We start from the raw sequence: 15,569 nt of genomic DNA, 5'->3' as shown, positions 1-15,569 counted from the left end.
ACATTTTATTAGATGAAAGATTTTATAGGTTTGATGGTGTCTTTAAAAACTTTAACTTAACCAAATATGAAAAGTCCTTAGTTAAGCAGGACACACCCATGTATTACTGTGACAGTTTTGTTCTTTGAATGAATTTGTGTGGGTCTACATTCAACCACACAACCATTCAGTGTGTTTACTTTACAAAGCACTTGCTGGATTAAGCTAACGCCTCCATGTAGTATGTATGCGTACATTTATGAGGTTACCTGAGTGGGAGATAAGGATTACTTGTGCTTCTGTTTGGCTTTAGCAGATAGCCTTGTTTGGATATTTAATGAATCATACTTAGAGTACACACCTCTACGGTTCTGTTTTATGATATCAGGTTTCTGTGTGTACCAGAGGTAATTTATTCATACATACAGCTCTATTTCAAAAGAATTCTGTTGCACACAAACTACAAAATGCACTATAACAAACATCATTGTACATCATGTATTGAGTATGAATTTAATCAGGTCTACCATAAATAGAATGAGGACCATAGAATGAATCACCACCCTGTAGAATGGATACTCATTGGTTCATCATTTTGGTTTTTCCTTGCACAGCTGCACACAAATGCATTCTCAGTCTTTTTCTTTCAAGTGCCACTCCTCGGCAGGGGCAAAGGTTATTTGCATCATGTTACTCCAAAGTAAACACAGTGATGCAGGGCTGGGTGTGGTACCCTGTTCTACCCCTCCCTCACTGCTTGTATAAAATAAGGCATCTGGGTGGTATTAGTGTTCGGTGAAGTTCTCCTGTTTTGTTCTGCTCGCCCATCTTACTGACTGCAGCCATGTTTGTTGCTCCTCCTGGCTATCAGCCAATCTATAGCCCGGTAAGTATCTGCACGCACTGATACCCACAAAAATATGTTTTTTTCTATTAGGTCTTAAACAAGCGTCATTGTTTTTGTTCATTTAATAACAATAATATTTGAGCCTGTGGCACTGTGTGAATTTTATGCTGAGAAGATGTAATAAATTGTCCTTAGGTTCTCATAGTTTCATTACCATTACAGGATTTTGCAAATGTATTAACTCAAAAGTGCAATCACATACTTTGTTAGAGAATTCAGATAATATCACAATGGAAGGTCGGCCGTTTTTGTAAGGAGAAACCAAAAAAGTGACACCACAAAATGATAGCAAAGACTTAGTATTTTTAGTTGGATCTTCTTTTTAGTTATTCAGTTTTTTCCAGTGGTTCCCAAAAATGACACGTTTTAAGTGAGGGACATTAATGAAGGCATGAGATTAGGAAAGTTTATAACACTTAGAACAGGAGTAAGTAAACAACGTTCTAATTGTCCATAGTACTGGTCACGGTTCTTAGTAGAAGGATAGACTAAACAATCTGACCCATAAGGAAGTATAGGTCAGGATATACAGCTAAATTCAATTCATTTGTATTTATATAGTTCTAAATCACGACAGCTGTCGCTTCAAGACCCAGCCAGGCCCTAATAATCAGATAGCCCCCTGTGATCAAGCACTTGGGGAGGAAAAACTCCCTTTTAAGAGGAATAAACCTCCAGCAGAACCAGGCTCGGGCACCCATCCACCATGACTGTTTATGGGTGAGGGGACAAAGACAGGGCAGAACATTAACTGGAAGTGAGTCATAGATTAATAATGACTAGCGATAACATTCAAAGTTGTGCATAAACACACAAAGAAAGAAACGCGCAGTGCATTATGGAAAGTCCCCAGCAGAATAGGCCTATTGCACCATAACTAAGGGAGAGTTCAGGGTCACCTGTTTCAGCCCTTTTGTTGAACATGGCTTGTTAATAGATTGATTAATCATATTTAAGACTTGTCCACTGTGGTGTATACTGAGGTAAAAATACAAAAATTATGTATTTTTCCAAAGAATTATGGAAGACAGTGTATATAATACATGGACTGTGTGTGTTTTGCCATGCCCAGTAACAGAGAGAGAGGCCAAACTGAGAGAGTAAGAACTGTTGTGAAATAAGATAAACACTAGACAGATTCACAATGCTGTCCATACTACCCAGGCCTTTGTATAAATATTGAAATGCTGGGCCTCTTTTGGCTTCATTGAAACAAATAATACATTTACAGATTTGGTACAAACCAAATAGAAAAGCCTGATTAATATTTTACATGCATCAAATATTATTGTACATTAAATCCTAATTTGACATTTAACTAGTAACTACACTAATAATATATACAAATATATTATGATTGTTCAAAATAACACTAGAGTACTGTAATTAATCACTGCAAAGTAATTTGTAACTTGATTTAATCATAATATGACTGACATTTGGACTATGAAGTGCGTACATTCCACAGTGTTGCTGTGTTACAGTTACTTAATATTTTGTCCCTGGCACAGGACATACCCTATCTAGGGCCTATTAATGGAGGGCTGAGGGAAGGAACATCCATCTATATCCAGGGGACCATTCCCAAGCACATCACCAGGTGAGGGGAAGACATAAACTCGTGACCCTATACACTTTACCGAAAATTTGTTATAGTCAATAACTGTTAAACAGTTTTGTCTGTTTCCAAGGTGGTTGTCTTTAGCTATGATTTATCATTTATATCCAAGAGGCAGCAGTGATTCAGGATCATAGTCCATTAACGGGCAGAGTAAAAACTGCACATACCTCACTGTGTCAACATATTAAGCTCTTTTTTTTCTTTTTCTTTTTTACAACAGTTACAGTTTCCTAATCTTATCTGCTTTCTTTCTTTCTTTTCATTGGCAGGTTCTTTATCAACCTGATTTGTGGAGAATCTGAATCCAGCGACATTGCCCTACACTTCAACCCTCGATTTGATGGCAGGGACAAGGTGGTCTTCAACACCTGTCAGAATGGATCCTGGGGGTCAGAGGACAAGATTCACAAAATGCCTTTTAGAAAGGGAGAGCATTTTGAAATGGTCATCATCGTTACTTTGCAGGGCTACCAGGTCAGGACAAACTGTTGTACAGACAATGAAAACAAATTCTATGTATGTAAAAATGTAAAAATCTATTCATGTAAAAGCTGTAAATGAAGACTCAATAAATGGTTTATTCTCAGTATAATATAATTGTAAGGTATTATAGTCAGTATGTGATCAGTTATATTATTACCACTTATGCTTCTTTTATTGATTTAATCCAACACAAATATGACATTATTCTGTTGCAGATTAAAGTAAATGGGATTGATTTCCATACTTTTCAACACCGCATCCCTATGGAGCAAGTTCGTGGGCTGCAGATTGCAGGAGATGTTTCCATCCAGACGATTAATTTTATTGGGGTGAGTCCTCAGCTCCGTGAATCTTCCGCATTGATGCTTCGGGCTTTGCTGGGAAAAATAAATTAAGTCAAAATTATCAAAAGTTTAGATTTAACAAGTCTGGCAGCTGTTGGCTAAGGATTTCTGCTTATGTGCCCAATAGGGCATGCATAGGTATCATGAAGGAATGGGAATAATTAAAAAAGAACGTGTTGCATCATATTCAGAAAAATCTTTTCTTTCATGTTTTGCTGGGTTTAAAAGTCATCTCTTTACAAATGTGAAATTAGCAGATGAATAAATATGTTTGTATGAATGAATGAATATGTATGTTTCTATCAATATGCCAGATTTCTCCTTGTATTTCAAACAACACAATCTTCTGTGTTTAATCATTATTATGGTCAACAGCACTTACTTTGTGAAGATTTTGTTTTTAATTCATTTTTCCCCCTATTTGATCTTTTTAGGGTGGAATGGGAGGAGGAATGGGAGTGAGTATATATATGTAATATCAAAATGATACAAATTAATTTACCACAGCTTTTTCATGATTACAGTCATTCCCTGCTTTTCAACAGGGAGGATATCCAGGAGGTGGCATGGGGGTATGTTACTTTTGCTCAGATGTGATTTGCATTCTGTTTATTTAAATATTACTGTAGTGAGATAAAGTGTGCATATATTTAATTTGAACTGCACCGTGCTTCTTTTGACATCCAGGGAGGTTACCCAGGTGGCATGGGAGGAGGAATGGGAGTAAGTGTACTGAGTAACTGAACATTTGCTTTTGATAAGATCGCTGTAATTTTTCAAGTGCCACATTAGTACGCAAATGGTAAAACATACATATTTGAACTTTTCAGCCAGGAGGATATCCAGGAGGTGGCATGGGGGTATGTTACTTTTACTGAAACATGTTTTACATTCAGATTCTTTAAATATTACTGGATCTGTAGTGAGAGGAAGTCTGCACATTTGAACTGCACTGTGTTTCTTTTGACATCCAGGGAGGTTACCCAGGTGGAATGGGAGGAGGAATGGGAGTAAGTGTACTGAATATTGTATATTTTCTTTTGACAAGGCCACTGTAAGTTTTCAAATAACATGCTAGTACACACATCATTAAACAAACATGTTTGAACATTTCAGCCAGGAGGATATCCAGGAGGTGACATGGGGGTAAAAAAAAATACTTTTATTCCTCAGATTTACATTTGCTATATAAAATGCAGGTCACACATATGTAACAGAATAAAGTAATTTTAAAATTTCTGATTGATTCCTTGCAGGATGGATATCCAGGAGGCATGGGAGGTGGAATGGGGGTATTGAATTATGTTATAACTTAAATAATCTGTGCAAGCTGAATTTTTATGACAAAAATCTTAATTTAAGTTTCATTTATCTTTCATTTTCATTTTGTTTTTGTATTTCTTTTTATTATTATTAATATCATTATTATTATTATTTAAGGGCAACTTTCCAGGCTCAAATCTGCCGGTGAGAACAATGCACAAAAAAATCGACACGTTCTTTTTATACACAGTTCATATATATTCACATTTGCTAAACCTACTCATATTTTCTATCTACTAATCAGGGTATGAGTGGGCAGCCAGTCTACAACCCTGTAAGTAAAATTTGCATAACACTCAACTTTCAGTCCAGTCACTGACTCCACGGGTATTATATTGAAAGATTAAATCTGAAAATATGAGGTGAATTTAGTCAAATGAAGATGATTTGTTTAGAGAACATAAACAAGCTCACATGCTGAACTTTGTTTAATGAAAATGTTCAATTTGACCTTTTCTATTATTATGACTAAGAAAAGCATGTGGGTTGTGAAGCTTGAACTTTTGTTGGTTTCTGAAATGATGCATAACAAAGAAAGTTTGACAATCACTGTTTTGTACACCTCTTATTAGGCCACCTGTGTTACTGTGTAATACTGTAATATTCATATAAGATATCTCATTTTGTTTTTAAGCCTGTGCCCTACTCCAACATCATCCCAGGAGGGATGTTCCCTAAGAGGACCATCATCATCAGAGGCATGGTTCCCTATGGAGCACACAAGTGTGTGATTTTAAGACTACTTGCCGAAATCTCTAGTGCAGTACTAAAGTGCTAACATGAATGTTTAACGCTCATGGATGTGTGTTTCAGATTAAGGATCAACTTTTTGGTGAGCAGATCTCGAGACATTGCTTTCCACATGAATCCCAGAGTGAGGGAAGGAATTGTTGTAAGAAACAGTATGATTGGAGGAAACTGGGGCCAGGAGGAGAGAGAAATGAGCATGAATCCATTTATGGAGGGCCAGTACTTTGATGTAAGTAACATCAGTCACGCAGTCGTAATATCAAGTCCTTATGATGAATTTTAGAAGCAAATTTTAATGTGATTTTGGCAAATTCTAGAAAACTTTGTGTGTCAGCATTCAAAAGTTTTCCCTCTGTCCCTCAGATGTCAATCCGTTGTGGAAACCAGAGGTTTAAGGTGTTTGTGAACGGGCAGCACCTGTTTGACTTTTCCCATCGCTGGCAGTCCTTCAATGAGATCGACATGCTGGACATAGAAGGCGATGTGCAGATCTCCTACATCCATTTCTGATACCCCCCCCCCCCCCAAAAAATAAATAATTTTGTGCAACTTTCAAAACTATGTCACCCACAGAGTTGCTTATCTCAGTTTCTTACCTGCTTTGAGATCAGATATCTCAATAAGATCAAATGTCACCTCAGTATCTGCTGTATTGTTTATACCAGTTAACTGAATTAATAAATCATTAATGATTCATGAATTAATTGATTTATTTCTTATGCAAAGCTTCTTCAGTTCAAAGTCAAATGGTGGAGAGTCCCAGATTTAAGCTCTGTGGGAGTAACCCACCGAGAGGGACAATGGACCCCCTAATGATCCTCTACCTAATCACATGAGCCAAGGTGTGAAAATGGGTGTGGATCACAATCAGCCAAGGTTTCAGGTGAGCTCATTGTGAAACCTAGCCCCACCCTATCATGTGATTTCCTGAGGTCAGATGGCCCAGGATGTGAGTGGGCATTAAGGCATCTGGGAAGGGATCTCAAAACTGGATTATAGATGGCAGACAGTTGGTGTCGTAAACCCCCGCCTCTGTTCAAAGATGGTCGCTCACAGTGGACGTAAATGGCTTCTTTTACTCCTCTTTCAAACCATCTGACCAAAATGTGAACATTGGCATCCTCGAAAGAGAGACCTTTGTCCTTTAGATGCAGATGGACCACCAAGTCTGAATAGTTTATATTAATGGGCCAATAGGTTCAACTATAGGAGCATGGGGGTGTGTTTAAATGAGACACAGACAGGAACGTGACTGGAAAGAACCAGTCTGCTTTAGTGAACCAAACCATAAGTTCTGACAACCACAGGGTTAAGGCACTTTACAGAATTGTGGAAAAGAAAATTACAAAAAATTAAAGAAAAGTAAAACCACACAAAACTACTAATATAGCACCCTGGCCAAGTGTTAGCTTTTAGCTCTCAATGTTGGGTGCACCCTGGTAACTGACTCCTTAACTTTTACAGAAAACAGATGACTCAAATTCAATGTCCATTCTAATGAAGATCTTACACACCATTCACATGTGGAAAATGTTCTACACGGCAGCTTATTATTCAGAGTCCTAAATAAAACTTGTCCAAGGGGTATAGTCCAAAAATTCCCAGGGTGCGAAAGAAATTAGGGATGAGAAAATTTCAGTCAGTGGTCTTTCATATAACCACCTGAGTGTGAAAGTGTGAGTGATACAGGCCTACCACACCGCAAGGTGCAGCAGATCATCAGGTGGAAAAGAAGGAAATCTCGGTCTCAGAAGAGGAATTCAAATACTAATTATGCTGTTCTAGCTATAATCCACAACTTAGGCTTGTGTTGAGATCATATTAGACATCAATTTGCAATTAAAATACTCAAATTTGCAAAAAAAAAAACCCCACTTCTCTTATACAACCTATCCATTACCGCAATGTATTGTCAAAACATTTTTTTGTAAATTGCAAAATAAGCACTTTTCCAAAAACAATAGGAAAACATTAAAACTTACCAAGCAAATTATATAAAGTTATTGCATATGCAACAATTATTAATCAAAATAATTCAGATGAATTCAGTTATACAACAATAAGTTGTTCAAATAACTTTTGATTTGAACAAACAGACAAAAATTAACTGAGGCATACACAATATGTGCTCACTGATCTCAGTGCATCATGCTCTCATAGTGATGTGCGAATCATGAACGAATCGTTCAATACTCGAGAATCACTTTACTGACTCGTGAATCATGATTCACAAGCCCAACTGACTCGTTGACTGACTCATCCCTGTTACTGAAGCAAACTAATTTCATTAGTAGAAATATATCTAGCTCATAATTAAAATTGTGGAAAAAAACAACAACAACCAGTTTCTTAACAAAAACATTTCTGCTCTGGACTGGACGAAAAAACCCTGAGTAAAAACCTCACATCAAGACAATAGCTCATCAGTTCACAGCATCGCTGTGCTAACATGCTAACAGCACATTTGAGCTACTCAAACATGCGGGGCTCTAAATGACATAACAGGGCACGTTTTTTACTCTTTAATGACAGTAATATGATGTCTCAACGTGAATACAAATAAACATAAGTTGTACTTTAAGTGTTACCTCACTCCTGGAAGCAGAATGAGATGAACTTTCAGGCAGTTGATAACAAATTAGACTTAACAAGGCTAACAGTTTAGCTCCACACAGTGCTCTATAAAGTCACTGGAAAACTGTAGCATCCGACTATTTACTCACTGCCACTATTTTCAATATGGAACATCGCTGATAACCAGCGAACTTATGTGCAGCAGAATTTGTCGCAAACTTATATCTAGTACTTTTTCCAACTTAAAAACTTCAGTGTCTCAGCAAACAAAACACTGCAGCACAGCACTCTTTTCCACCCCCAAGCACACGACTACACATGCCTAGAAGCGGACACAGGGAGATCATTTTATGTGGGTTACAGATTATTGTCAAGGCCATTCCAATGACAAAATGATAAACTAAAGTAAATACCTAGAAAATAAGTGCATACTGTTGTGTCTTTCTCTTGGATTCTGTTATGTACAGCGCCAAACGCTGTCCCTGTAGAAAATCCTCAGACTCCTAAGTTATAGCAAAGATGTATACATTACATGAATCAGGACATGCACATGTAACAACTGTCAGTGAGGAAAGACTTGCTTTCTTAACACTATGACTCGCTCAGTGTACTTGAACTGCAATTTATTTATTTATTTTTAAAGATGTATATTGGGAATACGTCTTTAGATGGAAAGCCAACAGATGCACAACCTCCTCCATGAAGTTCGTGTTTTGACACTTCTGACAATTTTAAGGTTAACGAAAAATAGGGTCAAGTTAAGGCAACCAAGCTAGGCATTCTTAACCTCTTCATAAACTTTCTTATTGTACGTATTAACATAGCCTTAAAAACAACAAGTTTTCTGATCAGATAATTCACTTTGTGTAAAACAGGCTCTGCTGCTTCTTTCTTCCAAGAATGGATGAAGTTTATTCTTATATAATTGTTTCCTTGGGTGTGACAGGTCCTCCATACAAGTGCTGACTCACTGTAAAGTTCAAGCTTTCGGGTTTAGTCTGGCAGTGTCTGAGCTGTTTTTACGAAGAGTTTTTTTTTTTTTTTTAGCTTAATTACTCTTTTGCATTCAGGTGGTTGAACAGAAATGGTGTGTTTGTTAGGAATTAATTTCTCTGATTCTGCTGCAGTGTGTGTGGGCATATAGCATGGAATCTAGACCTCTTCACCCTCTTATTGATAAGAGTGTCCCCAACTGCTACAGCAAATGTAATTTTACACTCACTTGGCTCTGGATAGTGTAATAAAACTTCATAAGACAAGGTTGGCTTATAAGGCGTTTTTTCAACCCGTCATTTTATAAGAAAGGGGTTGAAAATAAAATATCAGTTCTTTATGTCCTTGGAATGAATTTGGCTGCTTGTTTATGAGTACGTCTGCGCAAACTATATATAGAGAGCCACATAAGGTTTCTTCTTGCTGTTAGAAAGAATCAGCGACGGGCTGGATTATGTTCTTTGTACTTGTACTGGGATAGCACACTTTGGCAGTGACCAGTCTTGTCATTTTTAAGAGTGAGTCTGTCACTGCCAGGGCATTTTCTTGGATCCATTCCTGTCCTCGAGCAGCTCAACAGTTGGAGTGCGAATGGGAGTGAAGTGGCATGATGACTGTAGAGGCAATGTGGCTGTGGAGTAAGAACTGTAGCGAAATAAGATAAACACTAGATAGATTCACAATGCTGTCCATACTGCCCAGGCTTTTGTATTAAATATTGAAATGCTGAGCCTCTGTTGGCTTCAAAAATGATTTCACTGAAACAAATAAAACAACATTTGGTACAAACCAAATTGTTTGGAAATGCCTGATTAATATTTACTAGAGTACTGTAATTAAGCACTGCAAAGTAATTTGATTTAGCTGATTTAATCATAACATGACTGACATTTGTAAGTGTACTTCATAGACTTGCATACAACACACAGTGTTGCTGTGTTATAGTTATTTAATATTTTGTCCATGGCACAGAACATACCCTATCTAGGGCCTATTTATGGAGGGCTGAGGGAAGGGATGTCCATCTATATCCAGGGGACCATTCCTAAGCACATCACCAGGTGAGTAGAAGACATAAACTTGTGACACTGTACACTTTGCAAGATATTTATTATAGTTAATAGCTGTTAAATATATTTTGTCCATTCTCAAGGTGGTTATCATTAGTTATAAGGGGCTGGACAGCGTCAATGCGTTGTATGTGAATTTTCAGTCAAACCTTTGTTTTAGGTGTATTTGACCAATGTCTAGAATGTGAAATGTTGGTATAACGGTGCTACTTGAAGCCTGAAAAAGATCTCCCATAAATAAAAATGAGCAAACAGCAGTAGCAGATGTCCTGACTGGGTTCTACGTTAGCATTTAGATCCCTCCAGAGTTTTGTGCACACGGTTTAGGTAAAAATGAAAAAGGTTGAGTTTTTACATTTAGTTCAGTATTACTTGTTGCCTGTGTCCTTGTCTTTTGGGAAAATACTTTACACAAGTAATGGCTCAAAAAGGATTCCTTTTTTTTTACTGTGCTGCAATTGATTACTGGATTATTTGTGCCATTAATTAGTGTCAACTAATTTTTATTCAATCTCCACATAGGATATGCTTGTGAAGATGGAATATGGGGGAGAGCAGAAGTGCGTTGAAGTTCCACAAAGGGATGAATGAAGGACCTGCATATTGTATTGAAGAAATAAGTGATGAGATGCTGTTATTTGCATTTACCAGCTCACCTATGTCAGACCTTTTGATAAACAAAATTCTAATGAAAGTGAGAACATGTACACTGTTACATCTTTCAGAAAATGTTTTGAAATTGTGGTGCACAGTTCAGAATAAATGTTTTTCAAAAACCATTGCATCTTTTTAGTTAATGTTTATTTCCAAAAGAAATTTCTAGATGTTCAGAACAGTAAAATTCCCGCTTATTAGAATTAATTAGAAGATAACTCTTACGTAGTTAAACTAAAATACTCTTTTGAGAGTTAATATATAAACTCTTAACACCAAGTGTTAAATTATCAACTCCAGACAGATTTGGTGTTTAACACTAAATCAGAGTTAACGTACCGACTCTCCAAAAAGAGTTAAATTAACACTCTCTGGTGTGGACCCACATAGACACTTTAATAGTGTTGAAATCAAATCCGACAGTGTTAATTTGAACATGCTGGATTTGCTGTGTATATTTTAGTGCTAAAAACTAAGTACAGGGAGCCTACATCTCCTATGACTAACTGTCTGACAACCACTCAAACACTCATCAAGTTTGGGGATGGCAGCAGCACATTGGTTGTGACAGCCAGCAAATGTCAGACCACCTACAAGGAGCACCTTTAAGCACCTTGTAACTCTAATATGAACCTTAAACCCAACAAGTGTTGCAGCAGGTCATTCAAACCCTGTTGCACTTGCTGGGATTTTTCTGCCGTGACATCTACCTAAAACACTGCCAGAAGAGGGAAATGCATCATGTGATTAATAACAATAATAAAAACAATTTCTTCTACCTAACCCCCATTTACAGCAACTTGCAGCATCTCAGATATACGCAGCTAATCAACGTCGTTGACAGGCTATGACAGCGTCCTTATGTGCCGACACTGGTGTTTTAGCTAGCAAAGCAGCTGGCTGATGTGGAGTGAAGCCACATTAATGACAACGTGTACAACCATTGGAGATGTGAGCAGGACAGACAGAACAACTGACGGAAAAAGTTTTTAAATTGTGTTGATTGGCCACGTAAAACCAGAGTTATGATAAAAATATCTGCAATGTTTGGTTTTCTTTCTGAATACTATCGTTGCGGGAAGAAATGGTAAAACCGGCGTTTTATAAGGAAAACGCTGGAAAGCACTCTCCACCTGTGAGCAAAAACAAAACCAAAAAAACCCCACCCTTTCCTATTGGTGGAAAAATGTACCATGTCGACCAGTCAAAAGATGATAAGGCAACGTGGTATTTAGTTGTTTAGGAAGTGGGAAGTTTTAGGAGTTACGGCGGTGTTTTGAGATGTGAGAGATTTGCGACGTTTAGCGCAAATCTTGTGTAGTTAGTGTGTAGTGTAGTTTTTGTTGTGTGTGTCAATGAGGCGACTGCTGAATGTTACAGGTGTTACAGCAGTGATACATCTCCTGTTGTCAGGCCTGCAGGTATCAGGCTGTTGTTCTCCTTTATCTCATAGTGGACAGAAATTATTTTTGGAGTGGCACAAATAATTTGTGTGGCATCAAATTTAATGCAGAACAGCTGATTGTTCTGTAAATAGTTTGAAATGAACTTCCCCTGCCAGTGGCGGACTCCCTCAGACATCGGTGCGTTGGTGGTTCTTTGTGTCTGGGGATGGGCGTCCAGGTACACACCGGCTCACTCCTTGGCGGCCACTTATCGGGGCCTGGAGCCTGGGGCTCGCTCGGGCCACTTCGGAAGTGGGGTGCCCCGGCCTCTCGGCCTGGGGCTCGGTCACTCAGGCACAGCTGGCTGCCGGCGGAGCTCACGGGCGCGTCACTGCAACTCCCCCTGGCTTCTGCTCCGCGGCTGCTGAGTGAGCCCTCATCTGGGACTCTCCTCAGCTCTTTCTGGGACAGTGGCGCAGCTGCCCCTCTGTTAGTCTTCCTTGGTCTCTTGTGTTCTGGGGGCCTCTGGATGTCTGGAGTTTCGATATATGCTTTTTTTTTTTTTCCTGCCCATTCTGTTGGTTTTTGTTTTTTGCCCTTCTCCCCCGTCCCTCTTCTCAGCTGTTTCTCTTTCCCTCTTTCTTTCTCCCCTTCTTTCCTCCAGTCAAGTCTGTCCCGCATTCAGCAAGTGAAAATAAAATAAACAATAAAAGGTGAATCAAATGGACCATTATGGCAAGGCTGGATGGTCAATTTGGTAAAGTAAATCCGTTGGGCATCTTTCTTTGCCTTTAGACAATAATTCTGATGGCAAAAGAGCCAAACGGGACAAGCAAGAAAAAAAAAAAAAAAAAAAAAAGGCTGGAGTTTTGATCTTTCCTGTGCTCATTTTTAGGGAGTATCCCAATTCAAAGTGCCCAAAGTGAGCTTTTACGCGAAGCTTGTTTCATTTAGGTTTAATCGAGTCTAATTGGGCTCTATCTTAATTTTTGATGGTTTCATTTTATTTCATATTGCAACATTCGTTTTGAAAATATGAAGGTGGCAAAGTGGTTAAATGTTTTACTTTCACAAAACGTGTAGCTCTGTAATCTGAATTAACAAGTTAGACTGAGATAAAAAATCTGTAATTAGCCCCAAACAGGAGATTGTGCAATACTGTACAACCGCTATTTCATTTTTTTTCTGATAGAAGCTTACGCCTCTTTGTCAGCTGAAACTCTATTTAACTGCGTTATTTTAAATGTCTTATATTTAAACGAGGAGATAGTGCACACATCTGTTTCCAAACAAACTTTTCTGTCTCAAAATCCCAAACTTTAGGTGTTACATATCACTGTGCAGTGTGTAAAAACACGGGAACAGCCTCTAAATGTTACAGTTGGGAATGGAGAAATTACAAACCATAATGCCTTCACACAGATTAAACTTGCAAAAAGTGCACAGAAAATAATCCCTTTAGCCACAGGTAAATAATCTGGCGGTCGTTTCTGCCCTTTATCTCTGATAGTTTCCAAAAAAGCTCCTGGTTACATCTTTGCTTAAAAAAATCACGTGGGAATCAGACAGGTGAATGCTGACTGGCTGATAGCCCGCTGCAGCCGTTAGCTGAAATGTACAGCTCGAGATATTTAAAACAGAAAAGTGATCCCGTGTCTGCCTCATCAGGTGAAATGGGATCCAGGAAAGCAGTTTGCTCATTGCCCCGGTCCCAGAGAGACATGTAATTACGCTGTGTCACTGCATCATTTCACTGATCACCACCTGCACTCATGTATATATCTTTCTACGTAGCACTCATAATTCTTATTCTCATGTATATATCTCATGTATATCTCATGCACATATCTTTCTTTCTACATAGCACTTTAATTCTTATTGTTTGCACTGAAGCACCGCAGCAATTTCCTAATGTTGTAAACCTCAACATCTGGCAATAAACCCATTCTGATTCTGATTCTGATTCTGATTCTAAAATCAATTGGGCCCCTGTCGCGATGACAGCTCTAATTTCACACTTGATACCAAAATAATTAAAGAGCCCGAAGCGTTTTCAGTACAAATGAACTGCTGCAGGGGTGTGGTTGGCATGAGGAGCGGCGGCTTTAACAGCAAAATACAAAAACAGTCATTTTGCTTTTAGATATAAATAAACAGCTAGACAAAAGCTTCAGTGACAACAATGGAAGGATTACTTAATGAGAACATGGACACACAGTTCTCACCCTTATATTCTTACATAAACAGAAAATAAGTATTCCTGTTTTCATGTAAATACTGAGTGCTAGGCCTTTGCGCTACTCAGTGTTTGGCATGCAAATATGACAATCGGTTTGGGCTTGCATTTAGATTTAAAGGGTTTAGCCTGGAGGGATCTTATCTCTGACCTGTGCTCTCATGATAAACAGCAATAAACTGTGTTTCAGCGTCTTTACGGAAGGCTGCGAAATAAAATACACACAAAATACACGCCTGTGAGAAAATACACACAGTCACAGCAAGACTTCAGACACAAAACCCCGAGGCTTTCATTATTATATCTGGAGACTTTAACCATGCCACACTGGACTCTACTCTGGCTGCTTTTCACCAGTTTGTGAATTGTCCCACAAGAAGCAACAGGACAATTGACCTACTGTATGCTAATGTGAGAGATGCATACAGAGCCACCCCCCTCCCCCCACTAGGGAAGTCAGACCACAACCTGGTTTACCTACAGCCACAATACACACCCCTCGTCCAAAGGCAGCCGATCACAACGCGCTCCATCCGGAGATGGACCCCAGAAAAGGAGGATGCTCTGAGGGACTGTTATGACACCACAGACTGGGATGTGCTCCTGAGCCCACATGGTGAGGACATAGAGGGGGCGACACACTGTCTTACAGACTACCTCAACTTTTGTGTGGACACGGTCGCCCCTGCTAAGACGGTACGGTGTTATCCTAATAACAAACCGTGGGTAACACAGGAAGTCAAAGCTGTCCTCAACATGAAGAAGAAGGCTTTCAGGAGCAAAGTGAAGGAGGAGATGAAGGCAGCACAGCGGGAGGTGAAACGCTGCCTGAGGGAAGCAAAGGACACCTACAGGAGGAAGGTGGAGCAGAAGTTGGAGAGGAACAATATGAGGGAGGTCTGGAATGGTGTGAAAACCATCACAGGCCACAACACCAAGAAAAGCACAGTGGGGGGGACTGTGGAGAAGGCAAACGAACTCAACAACTTCTTCAACAGGTTTGACCAGCCCACAACCCCCCCACCCTCACCTTCACTACAGAGTCCAATCCCCACTCTCCTACCTCCCTCGCTTCCCCCCCTTCCTGACACCATGACACCCCCCTCCTCCAATCCCTCTCTCAGCAGCAAGACATCTCCCCCCCTCCCCTCTTCCCAAACATCTCCCAGTGTCACAGTGGATCAGGTCAGGAGACAACTGAGGAAGCTTCGCCCCAGAAAGGCAGCAGGCCCAGACAAGGTGTGTCCTAG

At 39.2% G+C, this 15,569-nt stretch overlaps 1 protein-coding gene across 3 annotated transcripts; it reads left to right on the top strand.

Moving 5' to 3' along the window:
- The first annotated feature begins 759 nt into the window (after nucleotides 1-759).
- LOC309688302 (galectin-4-like) lies at nucleotides 760-6,096 on the top strand. 3 transcript variants are annotated; one of them, XM_082503927.1, is made up of 16 exons: nucleotides 760-865; nucleotides 2,398-2,486; nucleotides 2,777-2,981; nucleotides 3,206-3,319; nucleotides 3,769-3,792; nucleotides 3,880-3,906; nucleotides 4,022-4,057; nucleotides 4,165-4,194; nucleotides 4,309-4,344; nucleotides 4,451-4,480; nucleotides 4,591-4,626; nucleotides 4,775-4,801; nucleotides 4,902-4,931; nucleotides 5,292-5,380; nucleotides 5,471-5,636; nucleotides 5,771-6,096. In XM_082503927.1, exons 1-16 carry the CDS (start codon nucleotides 824-826, stop codon nucleotides 5,915-5,917), a joined length of 1,128 nt encoding a protein of 375 aa, XP_082360053.1. In that variant the 5' UTR covers nucleotides 760-823; the 3' UTR covers nucleotides 5,918-6,096. The 3 variants fall into 3 exon arrangements, with proteins under 3 accessions (XP_082360053.1, XP_082360054.1, XP_082360055.1); XM_082503928.1 differs by lacking the exon at nucleotides 3,769-3,792 and having other exon boundaries at nucleotides 3,859-3,906; XM_082503929.1 differs by lacking the exons at nucleotides 4,165-4,194; nucleotides 4,309-4,344.
- Nucleotides 6,097-15,569: the final 9,473 nt, after the last annotated feature.

Source organism: Aulonocara stuartgranti (genome assembly GCF_965226115.1).
Source record: "Aulonocara stuartgranti genome assembly, chromosome: 14".
Taxonomy (NCBI): Eukaryota; Metazoa; Chordata; class Actinopteri; order Cichliformes; family Cichlidae; genus Aulonocara; species Aulonocara stuartgranti.
The sequence above is the reverse complement of the archived record's forward strand: the minus strand, read 5'-3'. Positions and strand labels throughout refer to the sequence as shown.

Bases quoted from the DNA above. Each gene is read 5' to 3' on its own strand.
- LOC309688302 (XM_082503927.1), top strand. From the start codon at position 824: ATGTTTGTTGCTCCTCCTGGCTATCAGCCAATCTATAGCCCG. The intron at 3,320-3,768 runs GTGAGTCCTCAG...TGATCTTTTTAG, and splicing joins AGACGATTAATTTTATTGGG to GGTGGAATGGGAGGAGGAAT. The intron at 4,932-5,291 runs GTAAGTAAAATT...TTTGTTTTTAAG, and splicing joins GGCAGCCAGTCTACAACCCT to CCTGTGCCCTACTCCAACAT.